General features: G+C 37.5%; 2 protein-coding genes, 1 non-coding gene and 1 pseudogene across 6 annotated transcripts; all 4 read right to left on the bottom strand.

The window, feature by feature from the left end:
* Positions 1 to 1,023: 1,023 nt before the first annotated feature.
* TRNAH-GUG (transfer RNA histidin (anticodon GUG)) lies at positions 1,024 to 1,095 on the bottom strand. The gene has a single exon. It is a non-coding gene; the product is annotated as a tRNA-His (tRNA).
* A 632-nt stretch (positions 1,096 to 1,727) lies between these two features.
* Positions 1,728 to 2,057, bottom strand: LOC104237554 (pre-mRNA polyadenylation factor FIP1-like). The gene has a single exon (XM_009791727.1). The coding sequence runs from the start codon at positions 2,055 to 2,057 to the stop codon at positions 1,728 to 1,730; it is 330 nt and encodes a 109-aa protein (XP_009790029.1).
* A 1,902-nt stretch (positions 2,058 to 3,959) lies between these two features.
* Positions 3,960 to 10,059, bottom strand: LOC104237552 (uncharacterized). Of its 4 annotated transcripts, none has more exons than XR_011403904.1 (6): positions 9,700 to 10,059; positions 6,972 to 7,136; positions 5,820 to 5,902; positions 5,616 to 5,675; positions 4,358 to 4,675; positions 3,960 to 4,258 (listed from the first exon to the last, which is right to left on the bottom strand). XR_011403904.1 is itself a non-coding variant. In XM_009791724.2 (6 exons), exons 1-5 carry the CDS (start codon positions 9,923 to 9,925, stop codon positions 4,373 to 4,375), a joined length of 615 nt encoding a protein of 204 aa, XP_009790026.1. In that variant the 5' UTR covers positions 9,926 to 10,055; the 3' UTR covers positions 3,960 to 4,258; positions 4,358 to 4,372. The 4 variants fall into 4 exon arrangements, 3 of the variants coding, with proteins under 3 accessions (XP_009790026.1, XP_070019084.1, XP_070019083.1); XM_009791724.2 differs by having other exon boundaries at positions 4,358 to 4,453; positions 9,700 to 10,055; XM_070162983.1 differs by having other exon boundaries at positions 3,960 to 4,675.
* Positions 8,571 to 8,676, bottom strand: LOC138882495 (U6atac minor spliceosomal RNA; annotated as a pseudogene).
* Positions 10,060 to 16,828: the final 6,769 nt, after the last annotated feature.

Below are 16,828 nucleotides of genomic sequence, written 5' to 3'. Positions count from 1 at the left end.
GTGTGGTAGATTCACTACCACCGGCACATTCATATTCTTCCAAGAATAAATATGTATTCATAAATCACATGTTGTCACATTCACATCATGAATGGACCATAATCATCTATATGTGCTTTACAAAATACCATGTCAAATCGATGACAAACATTACTTTCACAGAGTGAAAGATTACTTTGAGAATCCTTATTATTCTCATTACCACGATGATGACGATTATAATTTCGTCTATTGCCACGTCAACATCTATTATTATCTTCACGGTAATAATTTTGTTTTCTTTCAAACTTATCACATATTGCTATCACATTCTCTTAAGGGCATGAGAATGGAGCAAATTCAATAGGACGAGTTTTCATTTCTTGTGCCCATAATCATACATGAATCTGATCATGGCAAGACATAGAAATTTTACAACTTTGGGTGGTTATAATTTCTTTCAAACTCCATTAGAGTTACAATCAAAATTTATCGTCTTTGCTTGTATTTAAAATCAAATTATAGAATGTCAAGAATTTGAAAGAGAAAAGTAAAGTAAAATACTTACCTTAAATCCAGAATTTAATCATAAAGGAAGTTCCTGGAACAATTGACAATCATTATGCCCAATCCTAAAGCTTCTACTCAATTGGTTAAAGTCTCGTGCTGATAATGTATTATGAAACAATAAAAGAAGAATAGCATTGCAAAGAAAAGTAGGGAGAGAGAATTCTTTATTGATTTGGGATCAATTACAATGGAATAGGACACCTCTATTTTATAGGGGAAAAGTGACTTAGCCACCAAATAACAACCCTAAAATCTCTCTAAATATAGACATTCACCTTAAATACAATTCTATTTATAACATTCCTTTCCTTTTCTTTTGTTTTTTTGTTTATTAATCCAAATTTTTTATGTATAAGGGCATGATAAAGCCGAAAAGAAGTGTTTGATAAGTAGTTAAGCACCTACAGAACAGACTAGGAGGAGAACCAGATACAAACCAAGATTTTAACATGTAAGAAGTAAAACATGTGTAATTGTGGCTGCTGGGATTCGAGCCCAGGTCTCCACGGCCACAACGTGGAATTCTCACCACTAAACTACAGCCACTTTGTTTGGGAAAGCATTGGCCCTGTTACATATTTAACCTTTAATATTTGTTAATTTCACTTATTTTTTCCTCTAAGCTATGCGATTTAAATTGTTCAATCGTTGGATGCTACCGTTTTCTCTTCTAGTCCTTCAGACAATTCTATGCGTTGGCGAGTTCTTCAGTTTCAACATTTTTGGAAGAAGAAAATGTTTTAGTTCGTCTGAGCTAGATCGAATCAACGATTTAAATTAGCATCTTTCACCATTACTAAACTGTCCCCTTGTAAATTTTTTGTTGATTCACCACTTAGATTATTAGAAAGAGAGCTGACGAATGTGGAGAATGATTAGAAGTAATAACAATAAAAGTATCATCATAATATATAGAGAGAGATATAAGCAAACACACGTAGTTGTAAAATTACATAATGGAAATATTGTACAACGTGACACCCCACCATATATAGTACCCCATCTGCCTTCTCCCTAGAGGAAATAGAACTTACAGTCGAATACAAATTCAAATAGCCTGAAAGCTAATAACATAACGACTGGACGACTCAAAGCAAATGCAAATCAACAAAGAAAAGTACAAAAAAAAGTATGAAAATCAGCTTCTAATGAGAATGTGGTTAAGTAGACAAGTCCACTTAGTTCTTAGGGGGTGGTGGAGTGAAAAATGGGATAGAAGTAGGAAATTTTGGGAATGAAGGAAATGATGGAATTGGTGGCATTGCAACTCTTGGAATTGATGGCATTGGTGGCATTGATCCAACCCTAGGAATTGAAGGCATATTTGGAATACTTGGTATATTTGGAATAATATTAGGCATATTAGGGATACTTGGCATGCCTGGAATTGTAGGGAAACTTGGATTATTGGCCTGTAATAACTGACGACCAGCTTCAGATTTCCCACTCAATATTGCAAAGGAGAGAACAACCACCATGAAAATGCTAGTGTATATGCTTCTAGCCATAGTTTCTTCTTTCAAAAATAGTTGGAGCTGAAGTTGAGAAGACTCTGAGATTTTGTTTGCTGTTGATGAGAAACTATGTAGTGGATTGAGGTATTTATAGTGGAAATTTGGTTAAGCTAATGATTTGATTATAGAGTATTAATTAATTTGTTGGTTTTGGTTATGACTTTTGATTGATTGGTTTAGAAAAGCCTGAAGGCTGGGGGCAAATTGTTGTTGATGTTAGTTTACCATCACTTGGTGTTTTATTATATTGAGCCAGTGCCCAGTTGTCAAGTTTATAAATCAAGACCAAAATTGAAGCAAACATGTGGCATTTTAAGATTCATGTTAGTCTAGCTTCTTGTTGGACATCTATGCGTGTATATTCAACTTTCTTGGTTTTAAGTTGAACTAAAATGGTTGTTAAACCACCTCATAACAGTACTTTGGCGAAGGGATCTTATCATTACTAAACAAAAGCAAAAAAAAATGTACAAATAAAAAGAATGCTGTAAACTATGTTATTTTTTTTCCTTTTATAAAAATAAAATAAAAAAAGAAACACATTGCATTCATAAAATCATCAGCTAATTGCTCTTAAGAATATAATTAGGAATAGGAGACGAGATGCCATCATTTTAATTATAGATAAGCACTTAAGACGAAAATACAACTTAAGATATTAGATAATCTGTTACATAAAGAAGAGAATGCTAATTTGAGGGCAAAACAGCTACAATATTGCTTAAGGTAGGAGGAGTTGGGGGTGGGCATAGTTTGGGCAATCCGAAATCCAAACCAAAATCCGAATTTTTTGGATTTTTGGTTTGGATTTCGGGTTACGGATTGGATTTTGGATTTAATTTTTAAAATTTTTGGGTTTCCGATTGGATAATGAACTTGGTACTTCAAATTTTTGGATATCCGAAAATTCAAAATTTTTATACTTTATATTTAGTCCATTATCCTTATGCCAGTAGTAATAAGTTCAACACCTTACCCATTAGATAATATCTCATATATTCAATATTAATTACTAAGTTACTATCATAATACTTTCTATTTGAATATGGTTTTACAATAGCTACTTCTTATCAGCCGTATAAATGTCTCTGTTGCATTTTCTTGATAATATTTTCATTACTTGAATACTTTGTTTGGATGATTGCGGTGAGAATGTGGAACTTTTCATGCAACTTAACATGAATAATTCATTTAGATATTCATTATTGTAAAAAAAAAAAAAAAAGAAACAAATCAACTTATAAACTCAAACCGAAAATCCATAATATCCAAACCGATTAATCCGAAATTGAACTTAAAAAATCCGAGCTTATTTGAATTGGATTTGAATTGTCATTTCTTCAATCCGAAAATCGAAAATCCAACTGAGGAGAATAAATGACAATACAATCCAAACGCCCACCCTTGAGGAGAAAACGTCTAAAGTTTGAAATTAGAGGAGAGAAATTGATTTTTAAGACAAAGTTGCAGGAGGAAAAATGATTGTATTGGAAATCTGCTTTAAAAAGACAATTGGCCTTGATAAGCATTGGTTCTGTTTCCGACATCAGATAGCAGATTCATAACGTAAAGAAAGCAAGAAGTAGTCGCGATGTTACGCATTCTTACACAAGAACGGAGAATTTAACGAGATAGAATGTAGATCTATTATTATTAGTTGGTACACATTCAAATTCATTAGCAAAATAGAGATCCAAGCGCAATAAAAAGGATTACTCTCTCATAAATATAAGACTAAAAAAAGAAAGAATATTGAGTTGCCATAAGAAGGCATTGGATCAGCTTGCAAAATAGCTAGGATACAACTTGTATTGTGGTGAATAAGATGTAGAGATTTACTTAGATCTTATTAATGACCGTTGAATACTGCTAGGCCATCTGTAACATTCAACAATCTATCACGATCAATTTTATGGTAACTCATTAAATAAATTAAGATATCCAAACTCTTCTAGATACACATTATACACTTAACTTTGGTGTTGTAAAACAAAGTACACATCCAATGCAATGCAAAACAGTTAACAATACCTTTAAGAGCAGAATATATGAATAAGTTTCAGAAAGATACACCCTTCAAATTGCACCTACAGGCCTACACTAGCTGAGCTGCTAACCAGTTGCCACACATTTTCCATGTTTCCCTTTCCTGGGCAACTCGGACATGCTCTGGCGCAAGCTGAAAATGCACATTTCTGACAGGTAAAAGAACCATTCTCAAATCAGGGATAGCACTTATATCCAAAATTTCTCCAAAAGCCAGAATGTCATAATCTCAGACCATATTTTCATACCGTACACTGAATCAGTTACAAATGCTTGCAATCAAAAGGAGATTTTACTGGCACTGAGAAAGCAATTTGAATCTTCTCCAGGATCTTGATCATAAACTGCCCCAAAATAACCACATAGCAAATTAACTGATTTAGAAGTTCATCAATGACATAAAACCAACAACCTTCTTTTTGGACATCATGAAAGCACTACTGAGAAAATTCAGCTCATCCAAAGGTTATCACATTTTGCGTCTTCTAATAATATTGCGTACTTTAATAATGCAATGCACCAACTTGCAAATGATTTGCACACCAAAGAATTGCAGCACCAAAACACTGAAACACAAGACAGAATGCATATATCATTTTACTTTTCCAAATGACGCATACTGGGAAAGGCTGGTGATAGAAGGTAAGAAAATTCCGCTGACTATATAAGGCACGAAAAAGTTTAAGCTAGAGGGCTCTACCTGCAGCCTGTTACTAGGTTTGGGTAATCACTTACCACGCAAGATATGCCCCTTTCTCAATATGCTTTTGGTTATTCCTATTTTGGTCCCTCATTGCCTTATTTTACATGCTAAACTTTTCACTAGGCAGAAATTATTGAGGTGTTTACTTAGAATTAGAAATTACTGCTGAGTAGATAAGAACTACGAAGAGAATGATTGTTCTTTTTCCCTTTCGATTAAGACAGGCATCAAAGAATGCAAAGCCAAGAATTTCCACTAACATTCTCCATAAAATACATGTTCTTCCATAAATGAAAAAAATAAGGGGAGATTGTGCGGATCACTTGCTTATCAACACTCATCCATGTTTATCTTGCTAGTTTCTGATGTTCTCCTGAGGAGGAAAAATGTTGTAACTAAAGAAATCATATAATGCACTAGGATTGCGCGTTCTAGATCCGATACAGAAATGAATCTTCGGCCTAACTCAACCCCAAAAGCTAGCTCAAAGGGTAAGGATTGCCCAAGACCATTTAAAGAGACCAAGGCCCCCATCCCACACTACCGATGGTCTCAACAGTCAACAAGATCAAATGTTCCCTTACCATGTTTATTTATTTTCTTATCAAACAAATAAACGTGGTAAGGAAACATTTAATATGACCCAATAAACCTCAACAACCTTTTTGCATGAAAGACTAGGAAATAGTTCGCAAATTGACCTCCTATGCGAATTGTCTCCTTGATGTTAGCCCTCATGCATATACAAAGGAAAGAACGTAGCATGTTCATCGAACACCAGAAACGGCAATTATTGGCATTACCTCGTCAATGAAGACTGTTATGGTTCTCATGGTCTCGCCCACCATCCCCTGTTGACTTCTCTGCAAGAAAGATATAAAAAGGTTTTAGTGAATGAGAATCTCCAGCCGACTCACCTAAAATGCACAAATGAAAAGCAGATACTCTAATTTATATTGTAATTAAGGTATTAAGCATTTTGACTCAAACTACTTTACTCCTAATACCTTGAAACATTTAGTCCACCACAATATATTTCCCCTGCTGCCATATATATATATATAGAGAGAGAGAGAACTGGACGCATTTCCTAATATAAAAAAATGCACGAAAGAAAAGCCAATTTGATCAGTTTCTCCGTCATAAACAGAATCAGGACAAGATTTTGGGACACGTGGAGTAATTTCTACATCACAAGCAAAAGTTCCACTGTCTTTGCTGGTTATTAGCCAAAAATAAATTAGAATAGAGTTACCTATATATAATATACAACACTACAACAGATGTCTCAAACCGCACAAGAGACGACTACTACCCATAGGATGCACTTCTTGAACATCAGAAAACCACATCAATATACAATGTCATACATCCATGCCTACCAGAGATAGAAAAAGACCCACAGTATCACAGAGCGAATGTTAAAACCATTGTCAACCTAAACCACATCAATAACGCAACATCATGCATCCATGCGTAGCATAAACAAGATGCTAATGAAGAAGAAAAACCATTATTACTTCCCCCCAAGATCATCATAGTGAAATCCCCCAAGTTACGAACCCTCCAGACACACCACTTCTTCTATTTCACAATGCCCTCTGTTTATACGACACTCATTCCATTTTGCGATGTTTCAAAATGGTTTAATACCACTCCATTAATAATATTCTATATAACATCCAAGAATTCAAATTTAGTTCAATATTCGAATTTTTAACTCTCATTTAATTTTTTTTGTCAAAATAAGTTTTCAACCATTATTTTAGGTATTTTCTTCTTTTTACCATTGTATAAAATGCAAAGGAGGAAATATTTTTCCCACAGTTAGAGTGGGTAAGCTTCCTTTAAACCTTAACTATGTGTATGAGAAAAATTAACTCTCCCATGGAAAATTAAATTTCCACGACGAGTTCTAGAATTGTTGTTTCATAGAACTTTCATATACAATGACTTGGAAATAATAAAAAGTTCATGTACTTTACCAGTTTACAAAGATAAATCGTGTACATAGAACTATTTTTGAAAAATTACACAAGTAAAGCATTCATATAGGAGGGCAAAGTATCAATCAAGATAAAGAATAAAACCTGCGTACATCCTATTTGAGTTGTCATGAAAAAGCTTGACACAATATGTATATTGAAAAATAATTGTACCATGTATCAAGCCAGCAGATAATGTGTGATCGATATTATCAAGACGCCTTTGTATAGACTTCAAAAGTGAATTCAATGATGTAATTCTTTTCCTAACACCAGAAATTCTAGCAGCATGCTGCATAATAAAAGGCAATGGGGCATCTTCCAGCAGTTTGTCAAGCTCTGCAGATATAGATGATTGGTTACACATACATTAACAGAAGTTACAAGCAGGACCATGAAATAACAAGAAAAGCAATTCAAAGAAACAGAATCTTCGATTAAAACGCCACATTTACCAACCTGAATCCCTATTCTTAATAGACCTTTTATGTTTCAAATATTATATTGTACGATGATTTCCTACATCTATAAGCTTGTGATAGTTAGTGAATCCACGTTCCATTAAATTAGTATGGATGAAATTTCCATGGTATGGGATTGAACTTCTATTCTGTCTGATTACTGTTTCCCTTTACTTTTCTCAGAACTTCTCTATTGTATGGCTCTTAGCGACATCACCCTCCTATAGAGAGATCATTTCGTATCTAACGGTTCAAAAAGGAGATCATTTAGGATTGAAATTCATTTTAATATCTTCACTAGATCTATATTCATTTTAATATTTCCCGTGGTGTCAAACCTTTCATCAGCAAAAAATGGTTAACAGCACTGGATCTGTCCAAGAAATAGTAACACTGGAAGTGAACTATCAGATAGACATAAGTCCTCTCAAGTAAAACTCCTAAGTTACAATGACGAGGTGGCTGAAAGTGCAAGAAGAACTGTCACAGGAAATATATCAACTGTGTCAAGCGATCATGTCCTTGCAACTGGATTTACGCGTTGGTTAAGTAAACATCCTGTAGTAAGAGAAGTAGTTATGGACTATCCCTATGGGGGTGGGTGAGGAGAGACCCATTTGGGAGAAAAATAAACTTTTTGATTGACTTAAACTACCCTTCTTAGAATTAGAACCCATTGAGTGGGTTTCAGCACTCAGCCCAGCAAGGGAAAGTGGTCAAATGGTCAAAAGCAGCCGACTGTAAATTCTTGTAGCACTTATCTTATGCTACAGCCTTTTAGTTAACATAACAAAAAGCTAGGAACATTAAACTCTGTACCACCCTCTAAACCTTGTCACCTCAGATTTTGTTGCAAGCGGAACTGCAGTGCAGTTATCCTCATATAGAAGATGACCTAGCACATTCAAACAAACAAGACTAGCCAGCACACAGAGAAAGGTTTTCCAAGAAACTGTCTCAGATATCTACTCGAACAAAAGTTGATGCTATTTTCTTCTTCTGGAATGATAAGTAACAATCCATGAAATAGTAGAATCATCCAAGACCTAGACATTATCAATGCAGTTGATGTGGACAAACGGAAAGAAGAGTCTATCATCATATCACTGGCAATTGACATGTAGAAGGAAAACTTGAAGAAATACAGTTTTCTATTATTGCAATTGCATGAGGCTACCAATAATCACAGGTGCAAAGGAGAAAAACAGCATGTCTTCTTTTCCTAGAGAACATGAAAGTCTCATTGTACATAGTAAATGAAGAGGAGATAGACGAAAGAGCTAAAAGAAATTTGAGAAAATTTTCATGTATACAAAAATTGGGGTAAGATCCACCGAAGTGGGTAGCCTTAACCGGATGTGTGCAATAACAGGTAAAACCGAAGGCTGTTCCCGACCATCTCTAATTTCTACGAACACGGAAAGAGCTAAAGAAATTTCAAGCTTTCTCAAACTCTTTTTTTGGGGCACACACGGAAATATAGTCCACTAAGTTATTGATTGTTCACAATGTATGGAATAAAGAGGAACCTTTTTCTTAAGCAACTATCTGATGAAATTTCAGGAAATCTGAATCTACGGAAAGTCGAAAACAATGTGTGTTTTCCTATTGCTCTTTTTTTATGTGTCTTTTCCTATTGCTCTTTTTTAATTTTTTTGAACCTTTAAGGTTTAATGAGAACTTACAATATCATAATGCAATAGCGAAAGAGTTCACTTAACTGATGAAAGCAATTTGGATCTACATGTCACAATAAAGAAGTGCATGTTTTTATTCTCATGGAAAAAATGCTAAGCTCCAATGGGACTAGAAGGTGCGGAAGAAATTACACATATAACTAATGCCCTCCATGCTGCCCTCTTCCCCCCCCCTCCCCCCTCCCCCCAAAAAAACAGTGATTCACTTTTTTTCTTGATAACCGTGGTGTCCGGGCCAACTTGCGCACATCTCGAATAGTTTCATGGGATACCTGCTACCTCCCATTAGCAATAAAAAGTGATTCATTTCTTTTAATTTTTATTTTATACATGAGGGGGTGTTGTTTGGGTAGCTTGTGTTCATCTTGACTAATCCTTTTAACAACATGCTACTTCGCACAAGCAGAGGTTTTTGGGTGAGCCTGCATGTCATGTTGCAGTTGGATTTGTCACTCTTTATTCCACGATCACTAAGCGACCTAGTTCGGACACCCACCTTAGTGAAAATAATTTGGAGTCTTTCAAAGATGTACCATAATAAGAGTGCAGTTTTTGACTGCAAAGCTTCCTACTTTATATTCAATAACAAGTGCGAACAAGAAGGAGTTCGCTCAGCCTAATAAACAGTAAATGGATCCCCAACTCCAGTTCTTACCACACAAAAAGGCACACTAATACCCCATAAAGAATAAATGTCAAAATTAAGTCCAGCGGTTATATTTAGAAGAAGGTGAAGAATGGTACCTCCAGTGAGACGATCGAGAGTGGAAGAGAGCTGATCTTGACTACGAGAAGTGGCGGCAGCGCTGTCATCAAATTCCCGGATTATAGAAGAAATTATAGTAGAAAGCCCCTTCGCTAAGGCAGAATTTGATGCGTCGCTGTTGTCGTCATCGCCATCGACGGCGACACTGGTCGGGTCATGCTCCGCCGTGTCGCACGGTTGTTTCTCAGGGACTTCGTTCGACATTGATTGAATTGTTAAGCGAGGGTCTTTTCTGGTAGTCGTCAGCAGGAATGGTCATCTTTTATAAATATTCTTACTCCCCGTATTGGATATACTACTACTTTTCCCCTTTCTTTTATTTTGCTTGACATTTCCGATTTTTGTTTTAAGTTTTGTACCTTTTGTTCCCAAGTCTTAACCAGTGCTACTAGTGTATGGGCTAAAATTACCATAATTAATGACTTGGCTTCCAAAGATCGATGTCATGAGAAAACAACATATCATCGACAAGGTCGAGGTGGCTATGAGGACGAGCATTCCATTTATTAAAAGCACTAATGCCTAGTTTTGTGATTATGGTTCTCCAAAGAATATTTTAGTGAATATTCCACCCAGTTGTACTGTTTAGGATTTTGTGGTCCATGTGCTCTTATAAATAGAAATATATGCAGTTATAGAGAGGATTTTTGGGACATTCATTGTAAAGAAAGAAGGCATTGACATTCTCTAAAGATTCTTCATTTATCATATAGATACAAAGCTCACATTTTTCTCACATCTTTATCTGCCCTTTCTCTCACGATCCAAGGAGGATCTGAATATTCAAAGGCTTATTATTATCTATCTTTGTCGGAAGAATTATTGGGGAATCTCACCCTTTTTGGATGACCTCCCCCATTTATTTACTTAAATGTCATTTATTGCTATTTATTGTTATCTTCCATATTCTTGAATCATTGATCATATCATTATTGTTGTCGTTTATTACTACTCAATAGCACGCGTGGGATCTTAGTACGAAAATATTTGGACTATCTTTTGGATATTAATATTGGCTAAGATTAACCCTAATTTATTATAAAATCTGATTGTATAAACCTAGATCTAAATTTTAGGTCATACAGTTTGCGATGTATGTGGGGATCTTCTCAGCCAATCTTTTAGTTTATATCTAGACCTGTAACTTGCATGACTTGCTAATCTAACAATCCACAAAGTTTATCTTTTTTTCTATACGTACAAAAATCTCCATGACAGGTGACCAAGGAAAAGGAATGAAGTCAACAGATAATGTTCCCCTCAACCTCATGGGTATCATCAATGAAGGCTATGACACCTAGGATGAGGAGGTGATGCCCACATCTTCTCCCAAACAGGAAAGGTCGCTCGCAACCTTTTGCAGCACAATAATACCAAACGGGAAAGGGGCCTCCACATCTACATGAGAGGGGACGTCACCCGCTATGAAAAAGTTCCATGAAGTATAGCTAACTGATACTCTGGTCAGTGTGCTTAGTAAACAAGCCTCATGCATGACCACATAAACCACAAGAGTCTATGCAGCATGAGGCATGAACGAACAAGACGACTAATCAGACCCTCCAACTTCAGGTAAAACTCACACTATTACTAACAGTGCAGACGACAGCATCCTCGCCATCGTGCTAAAAAGAATGGAAGAGATGGAAAATGAGAACGGGGCATTCAGGGATCAAATGAAAGAGCACCAAGAACAGGTAGATAAAATACCAGGCGCTCCCAAATTATTACCAAAAAGAGATGCCTGATAGGTTTGTGGAACAGCCGTACAGAGAAGAAGCGGCTCCACACGCCATACCAAAGACCTTCAAGATGCCCCCATATCTCAGAATCTACGATGGGACGATCAATCCTGAAGATCATGTAACCTACTACATCACCGCCATGAAAGGCAACAACCTTACCAAAGAGCAAGTATCCTCTATCTTGCTGAAAAAGTTCGGTGAGACTCTCACTTGAGGGGCATTGATATGGTACTCACAACTACCACATTATTCAATAGAAATGTTCGAATATATGACCGATAAGTTCGTAACGATGCATATCGAGGCCAAGAAGCTAAGACAGGGGTGAAAGATATTTTTACCGTCAAACAATCCCAGTAGAGGGATTGATGGACTTCCTTACCTGATTCAACAAGGCGAGGATGACCTTGTAAATGTCTCCAAAGGAATGGTCATGGCAGCCTTTCAGAATAGGTTGAGTAGAGAGGGTTCGAGGGCAACCAGAAATCTACTGAGTCGCTTAATGAAGCACCCACTGGCCACTTGAGACGAAATCGATAATTCTTACTGTGTTGAGGTCAGAGCAGACGACAACGAACTCAATGGACCAACTCAGCGACTCACTTCGGTACCATTCGAGCTCAGGAAAGAATGCATAGATAATACAAGGAGAGACCATCTAGTATCTCGGTCAGTCAGGGAGTGACACCAGCTTCCCTCTTTTTAATATGAAGACGTCGTCTAGGCCGAGTTTAATATGAGGTCGAAGCCAAAGAAGTCATCACGGACCCGGAGATAGTCGAAGCCGCAGACTCAACTATAGAAAACCCTGACCTCGTCCAGCTAGATCATAGCGACCTCAGCAAAAAGACCTATATCGACTGCAAACTCCGAGACCCAGGTAAATTTAGTCAATTCTTAGTAACAAATGCACATCTATTTGCCTTTAGTCATATAGATATGTCAGGAATCCCCAAGAAAATCGCCACACACATGTTGAATGTCGATCCCTTCTACCCCACAGTAAGACAAGTCCGATGAAAATTCTACCCCACAATCAATGAGGCCGTCCACGAAGAGGTAGAAAAGCTATTGGCCAACAGCTCTATCAAGGAGTCAAATTACCCCAAATAGATTGCCAGCATGGTGATGGTTAAAAAGAAAAACGAGATATAGAGGATGTGTGTGGACTTCACAAACATGAACAAAGCATGTCGAGAGGATTCATTCCACACATCGACCAACCCATTGATGCAACAGCAGGACATGAGTTGTTAAGTTTTATGGACCTACTGATCTCGTCCAAGTCACACCTCTATTCGAGGTTGTGAAACGGTCGATGCAATAGTAATACCCAATAGAGTCGGGGTCGAATTTCACAGGGAGCTATGAGATTGGGATTTAGGAGTATATATTACGGTATATGAATTTGAACTATCTTTGAGTACACTTCCACATATTTGATTGGTGCTATAGCTAAATTAAACTAAGATTGAAAATAATTAATTGAAACTAAGAAATTGTATTTTTGTTGTTGTTTTCAAATATTGTAAAAGGCCTGGGGCTATGACCTTCACCTAGGTGTTTGCCTAACGAGTTGTAAATCTTAAAGCTTGTTTTGTTGGTTGAGGTGTATTATAGCTATCAACACTCAATTACCCACTCAATACCTCTCGGTAAGAGAGTAATTTTGCCCAATTTGGCTTTCTCAAGTCCAAATAGGTATTGAACAAAATAGTTGATAAAATGCGCAAGTCAGGTTTTACTATCTCTAGGTTTAACCCTTTAATTGGGACTATCAATCTCTTGATTTCTTCCCAAATTCTTGTTAGCCAAGTTTTCCTAGACTAAGTCTCTCTTTCTCAAGTATAGACCAAGTTAAATAGGCATGAACTAATATTTGAAACCATTAATTCTACAATAAAAAGCAAGAACAAGGCTAAATAATCAACATCCAACCATAAACAAGCTATAAATTAAAAGTCCATTAGATTTATACACTAGGGTTGGGTCACAACCCTAGCAAGAAATTTAGCTACTCATGCTTAGAATAAAAGAAACAGAAGAAGAAAAGATAATTAAACTCATATTGAAAGATTAAAAGACAAAAATCCAATGCTAAATCACTAAAGTAAGCTAAAATTGCCTAAAGCAGTAAAGAAAAATGGCTACAGGAGTTTAGATATTCAAAATTTGACCTAATTTTTTGAAAGAAGTCTATTTATACACAGCTAAAATTTTCGGACAAAATTGCCCTTTCGAAGTTTCTACGGCCGCACAATTCCATGTGCGGTCCGCAGTTCGCTTGAATCTTGATAGGAGTTGGAGTATGTGGCTGCATGTATCTTGTTCTGTGGTCTGCAAAAAACTAAGTGCGGCCACATAGGGTCCTTCTGCGAACTGCACAACTCTGAGTGTCGCCGCATGGCTGACTTTTACGGCCGCACAATAATTGTGTGGTCCGCATCTTGAGATGATACTTCTCTAAACTTGAACTCTTGGGTAGCTTCTGTGGCCACACATTTCATGTGCGATCCACACTTTACATTGATCCTCTTACAGACTTCCTTCACATTCTGCAGCCGCAGAAGGAATTCTGTGGTCTGCACATTATGTTTTTGCCTGCTTTTTGTCCTTGAGTTCACATTACTCCTTCTTGAGTCGGATTTCATCTATGTGGCTCATTTTCCAATGCTCCTACAATTAAGCATATTTTATCAGTTTTTGGGAATACAATTAAACACTTTTGGACTAAGACGAAAGTAAAAAGGCGCTAATAAGTAGTCAAAATCCCCACTTATCACCTGCTCAGGTTGCAAATAAATACTCATAGAGGAAGAAGACCAATAAAAGACTACGTTTATCACCCATAAGGGAATGTATTATTATAAGGTCATGTCATTCGGGTTGAAGAACGTTGGGGCTACCTATCAAAGGTTGGTCACAAAAATGTTCAAAGATCAACTCAGCAAAATTATGCAGGTATATATCGACGACATGTTGGACAAGTCCGTGAAGGCAGAGGATCACATCGACTACCTAAATGAAGCCTTCGATATACTAAGAAAATGCAGAATGAAACTAAACCCTAAGAAATGACATAGTCTCAAGGAAACTTTTAGGCTTCTTGGTATCACAGCGAGGGATTGAGGTCAACCCAAATCAAATTAAGGCTATCGATGAGATACCAGAACAACTAACCACTAAGAAGCAAGTCCAGAGACTGACCAGTCGAATTGTCTCCCTGTCTAGATTCATCGCGCGATCGTCCAACATGTGTCACAGGTTTTTTAGCATACTCAAAAAGGATAACGGCCTCGAATGGACGCCCAAGTGTGTGTAAGTGTTGCAAAAACTAAAGGAATACATGTCGTCACCACCTTTGCTCTCAAAACCCGAACCTGGGGAGTGCCTCCTTATTTATCTCGTCGTTTCAGAAGTAGCGGTAAGTGCGGTCCTGATTTGGGAAGAGAAAAGTATGTAATCTCCAATTTATTGTATCAGTAAGACACTTGTCGACGCCGAGACGAGGTGCCCTCACCTTGAGAAACTAGCCATATCCCTAGTCATAGCTTCGAGAAAGTTCAGGCCATACTTTCAGTGCCACTTGATCTCGGTCATTACCACATATTCTTTAAGAAGCATATTACACAAACTAGAGTTGTCGGGTAGGTTGGCCAGGTGGGCCAATGAACTAAGTGAGCATGACATCACTTATCAGCCTCGCATAGCAATAACATTCAAGTGATGTTAGAATTTAGCACAAAAGTATTGCCTGAGGCTGAAAAAGAAGCCACTCAATCTTCTCTTCAAACACAGGACCTTTGGGTCCTACACACCGATGGCACATCCAATGCATGTGAATTCGTGCTGGGACTCGTGCTCAAGGTCCCCACGGGCGATATAATTTTCCAATCCATAAGGTGCCCAAATATAACTAACAACGAGGCTAAGTAAGAGGCTATAATTGTAGGATTGAGACTAGCACTCAAGTACAGGGTGAAGTGATTGAAGATCTGTTGTGATTCTCAGATTGTAGTCAACCAAGTTACTAGGACTTTCCAAATCAAAGAGCAGAGGTTACAGAAGTACCAACCCGAGATCTGCAGATTACTGCCCAATTTTGATGAATGTTAGCTCGACCAAATTCCACGAACTCAAAACATCAAAGCAGATGGCCTTACCAAATTGGCCACCACCACCAAAAGCATAACTCCCGGGGATAAGAGTGTAGTTCATCTCCTCAGCTTAGCATTAAACCACATAGGTAAAATCTATAAATTTAACTTGGGACTGGCGCAATTATATTATAAACTATTTGCAGGATGACACCCTCCCAAACGACAAAAATGAAGCCAAAAAGCTAAGAATGCAGGTCGTCAGGTACAACCACCTTCACAATGACTCGTATAAGAGAGTGTATGGCGGCCCCTTGGCAAAATGCTTGGGAAGGTCATTGTGGCTGTCACTCTAGTGATCGAGCACTTGTTAGGTGCCTCATACGGGCCAGGCATTATTGACCCACCATGAAAAAAGTCGCCCTAAAATTTGTGAAGAGATGCGAGTAGTGTAAAAGATACGCCCCAATAATCCACCAAGCAGGCGAACACCTTCACTCTATCACCTCTCTGTAGGCTTTCATTAAATAGGGAATAGACATCGTGTGATAGCTTCCGCAAGGACGAGGTAATGTAAAATTCTTTTTACTTTTAACTGACTATTTCTCTAAGTGGGTGGAATCAGAAGGATTCACTCAAGTTCGTGAGTAAGAGGTAATCGCCTTCATATGGAAAAACATCAACTACCGATTCGGCCTACATAAAGAGATAAGTTGTGACAATGGTCCCTAGTTCACGGGAAGAAAAACCATTGAGTTCTTCGAGAAGTGGCACATTCAAAGGATACTTTCAACTCCTTACCACCCCACCGGCAACGGATAGGCAGAATCCTCCAACAAATATATCTTAAACATCACGAAGAAGAAACTCTATGATGCCAAGGGACTATGGCCGGAAATACTCCCAGAAGTATTATGTGTGCACAGAACGACCCCAAAGACGAGCACAAGAGAGACACCATATTCTCTAGTCTATGGAACGGAAGCAATAATACTAGTCGAAGAACCCAGCCTGAAGTACTCCCATGAAAGCGACACAGACAATGATGAGAATAGGAGATTAGATCTCGACGAGGTCGAGAAGCGACGAGATATGGCATACATAAGGATGGTCGCATAGAAACATCAAGAAGAACACTACTATAACAAAAATGAAAAAGGTTCGATTGTTGAAGATCGGGAACTACATGCTCAAAAACAAGACCCAAGCAAACAGGGACCTACGAGAAGGCAAGTTAGGAACCTACAACAAAATCATAGGCAAAG

This window comes from Nicotiana sylvestris, chromosome 11, assembly GCF_000393655.2.
Source record: "Nicotiana sylvestris chromosome 11, ASM39365v2, whole genome shotgun sequence".
Classification (NCBI taxonomy): domain Eukaryota; kingdom Viridiplantae; phylum Streptophyta; class Magnoliopsida; order Solanales; family Solanaceae; genus Nicotiana; species Nicotiana sylvestris.
Note: the sequence above shows the minus strand (reverse complement) of the source record. Positions and strands in the feature narration are given on the sequence as shown.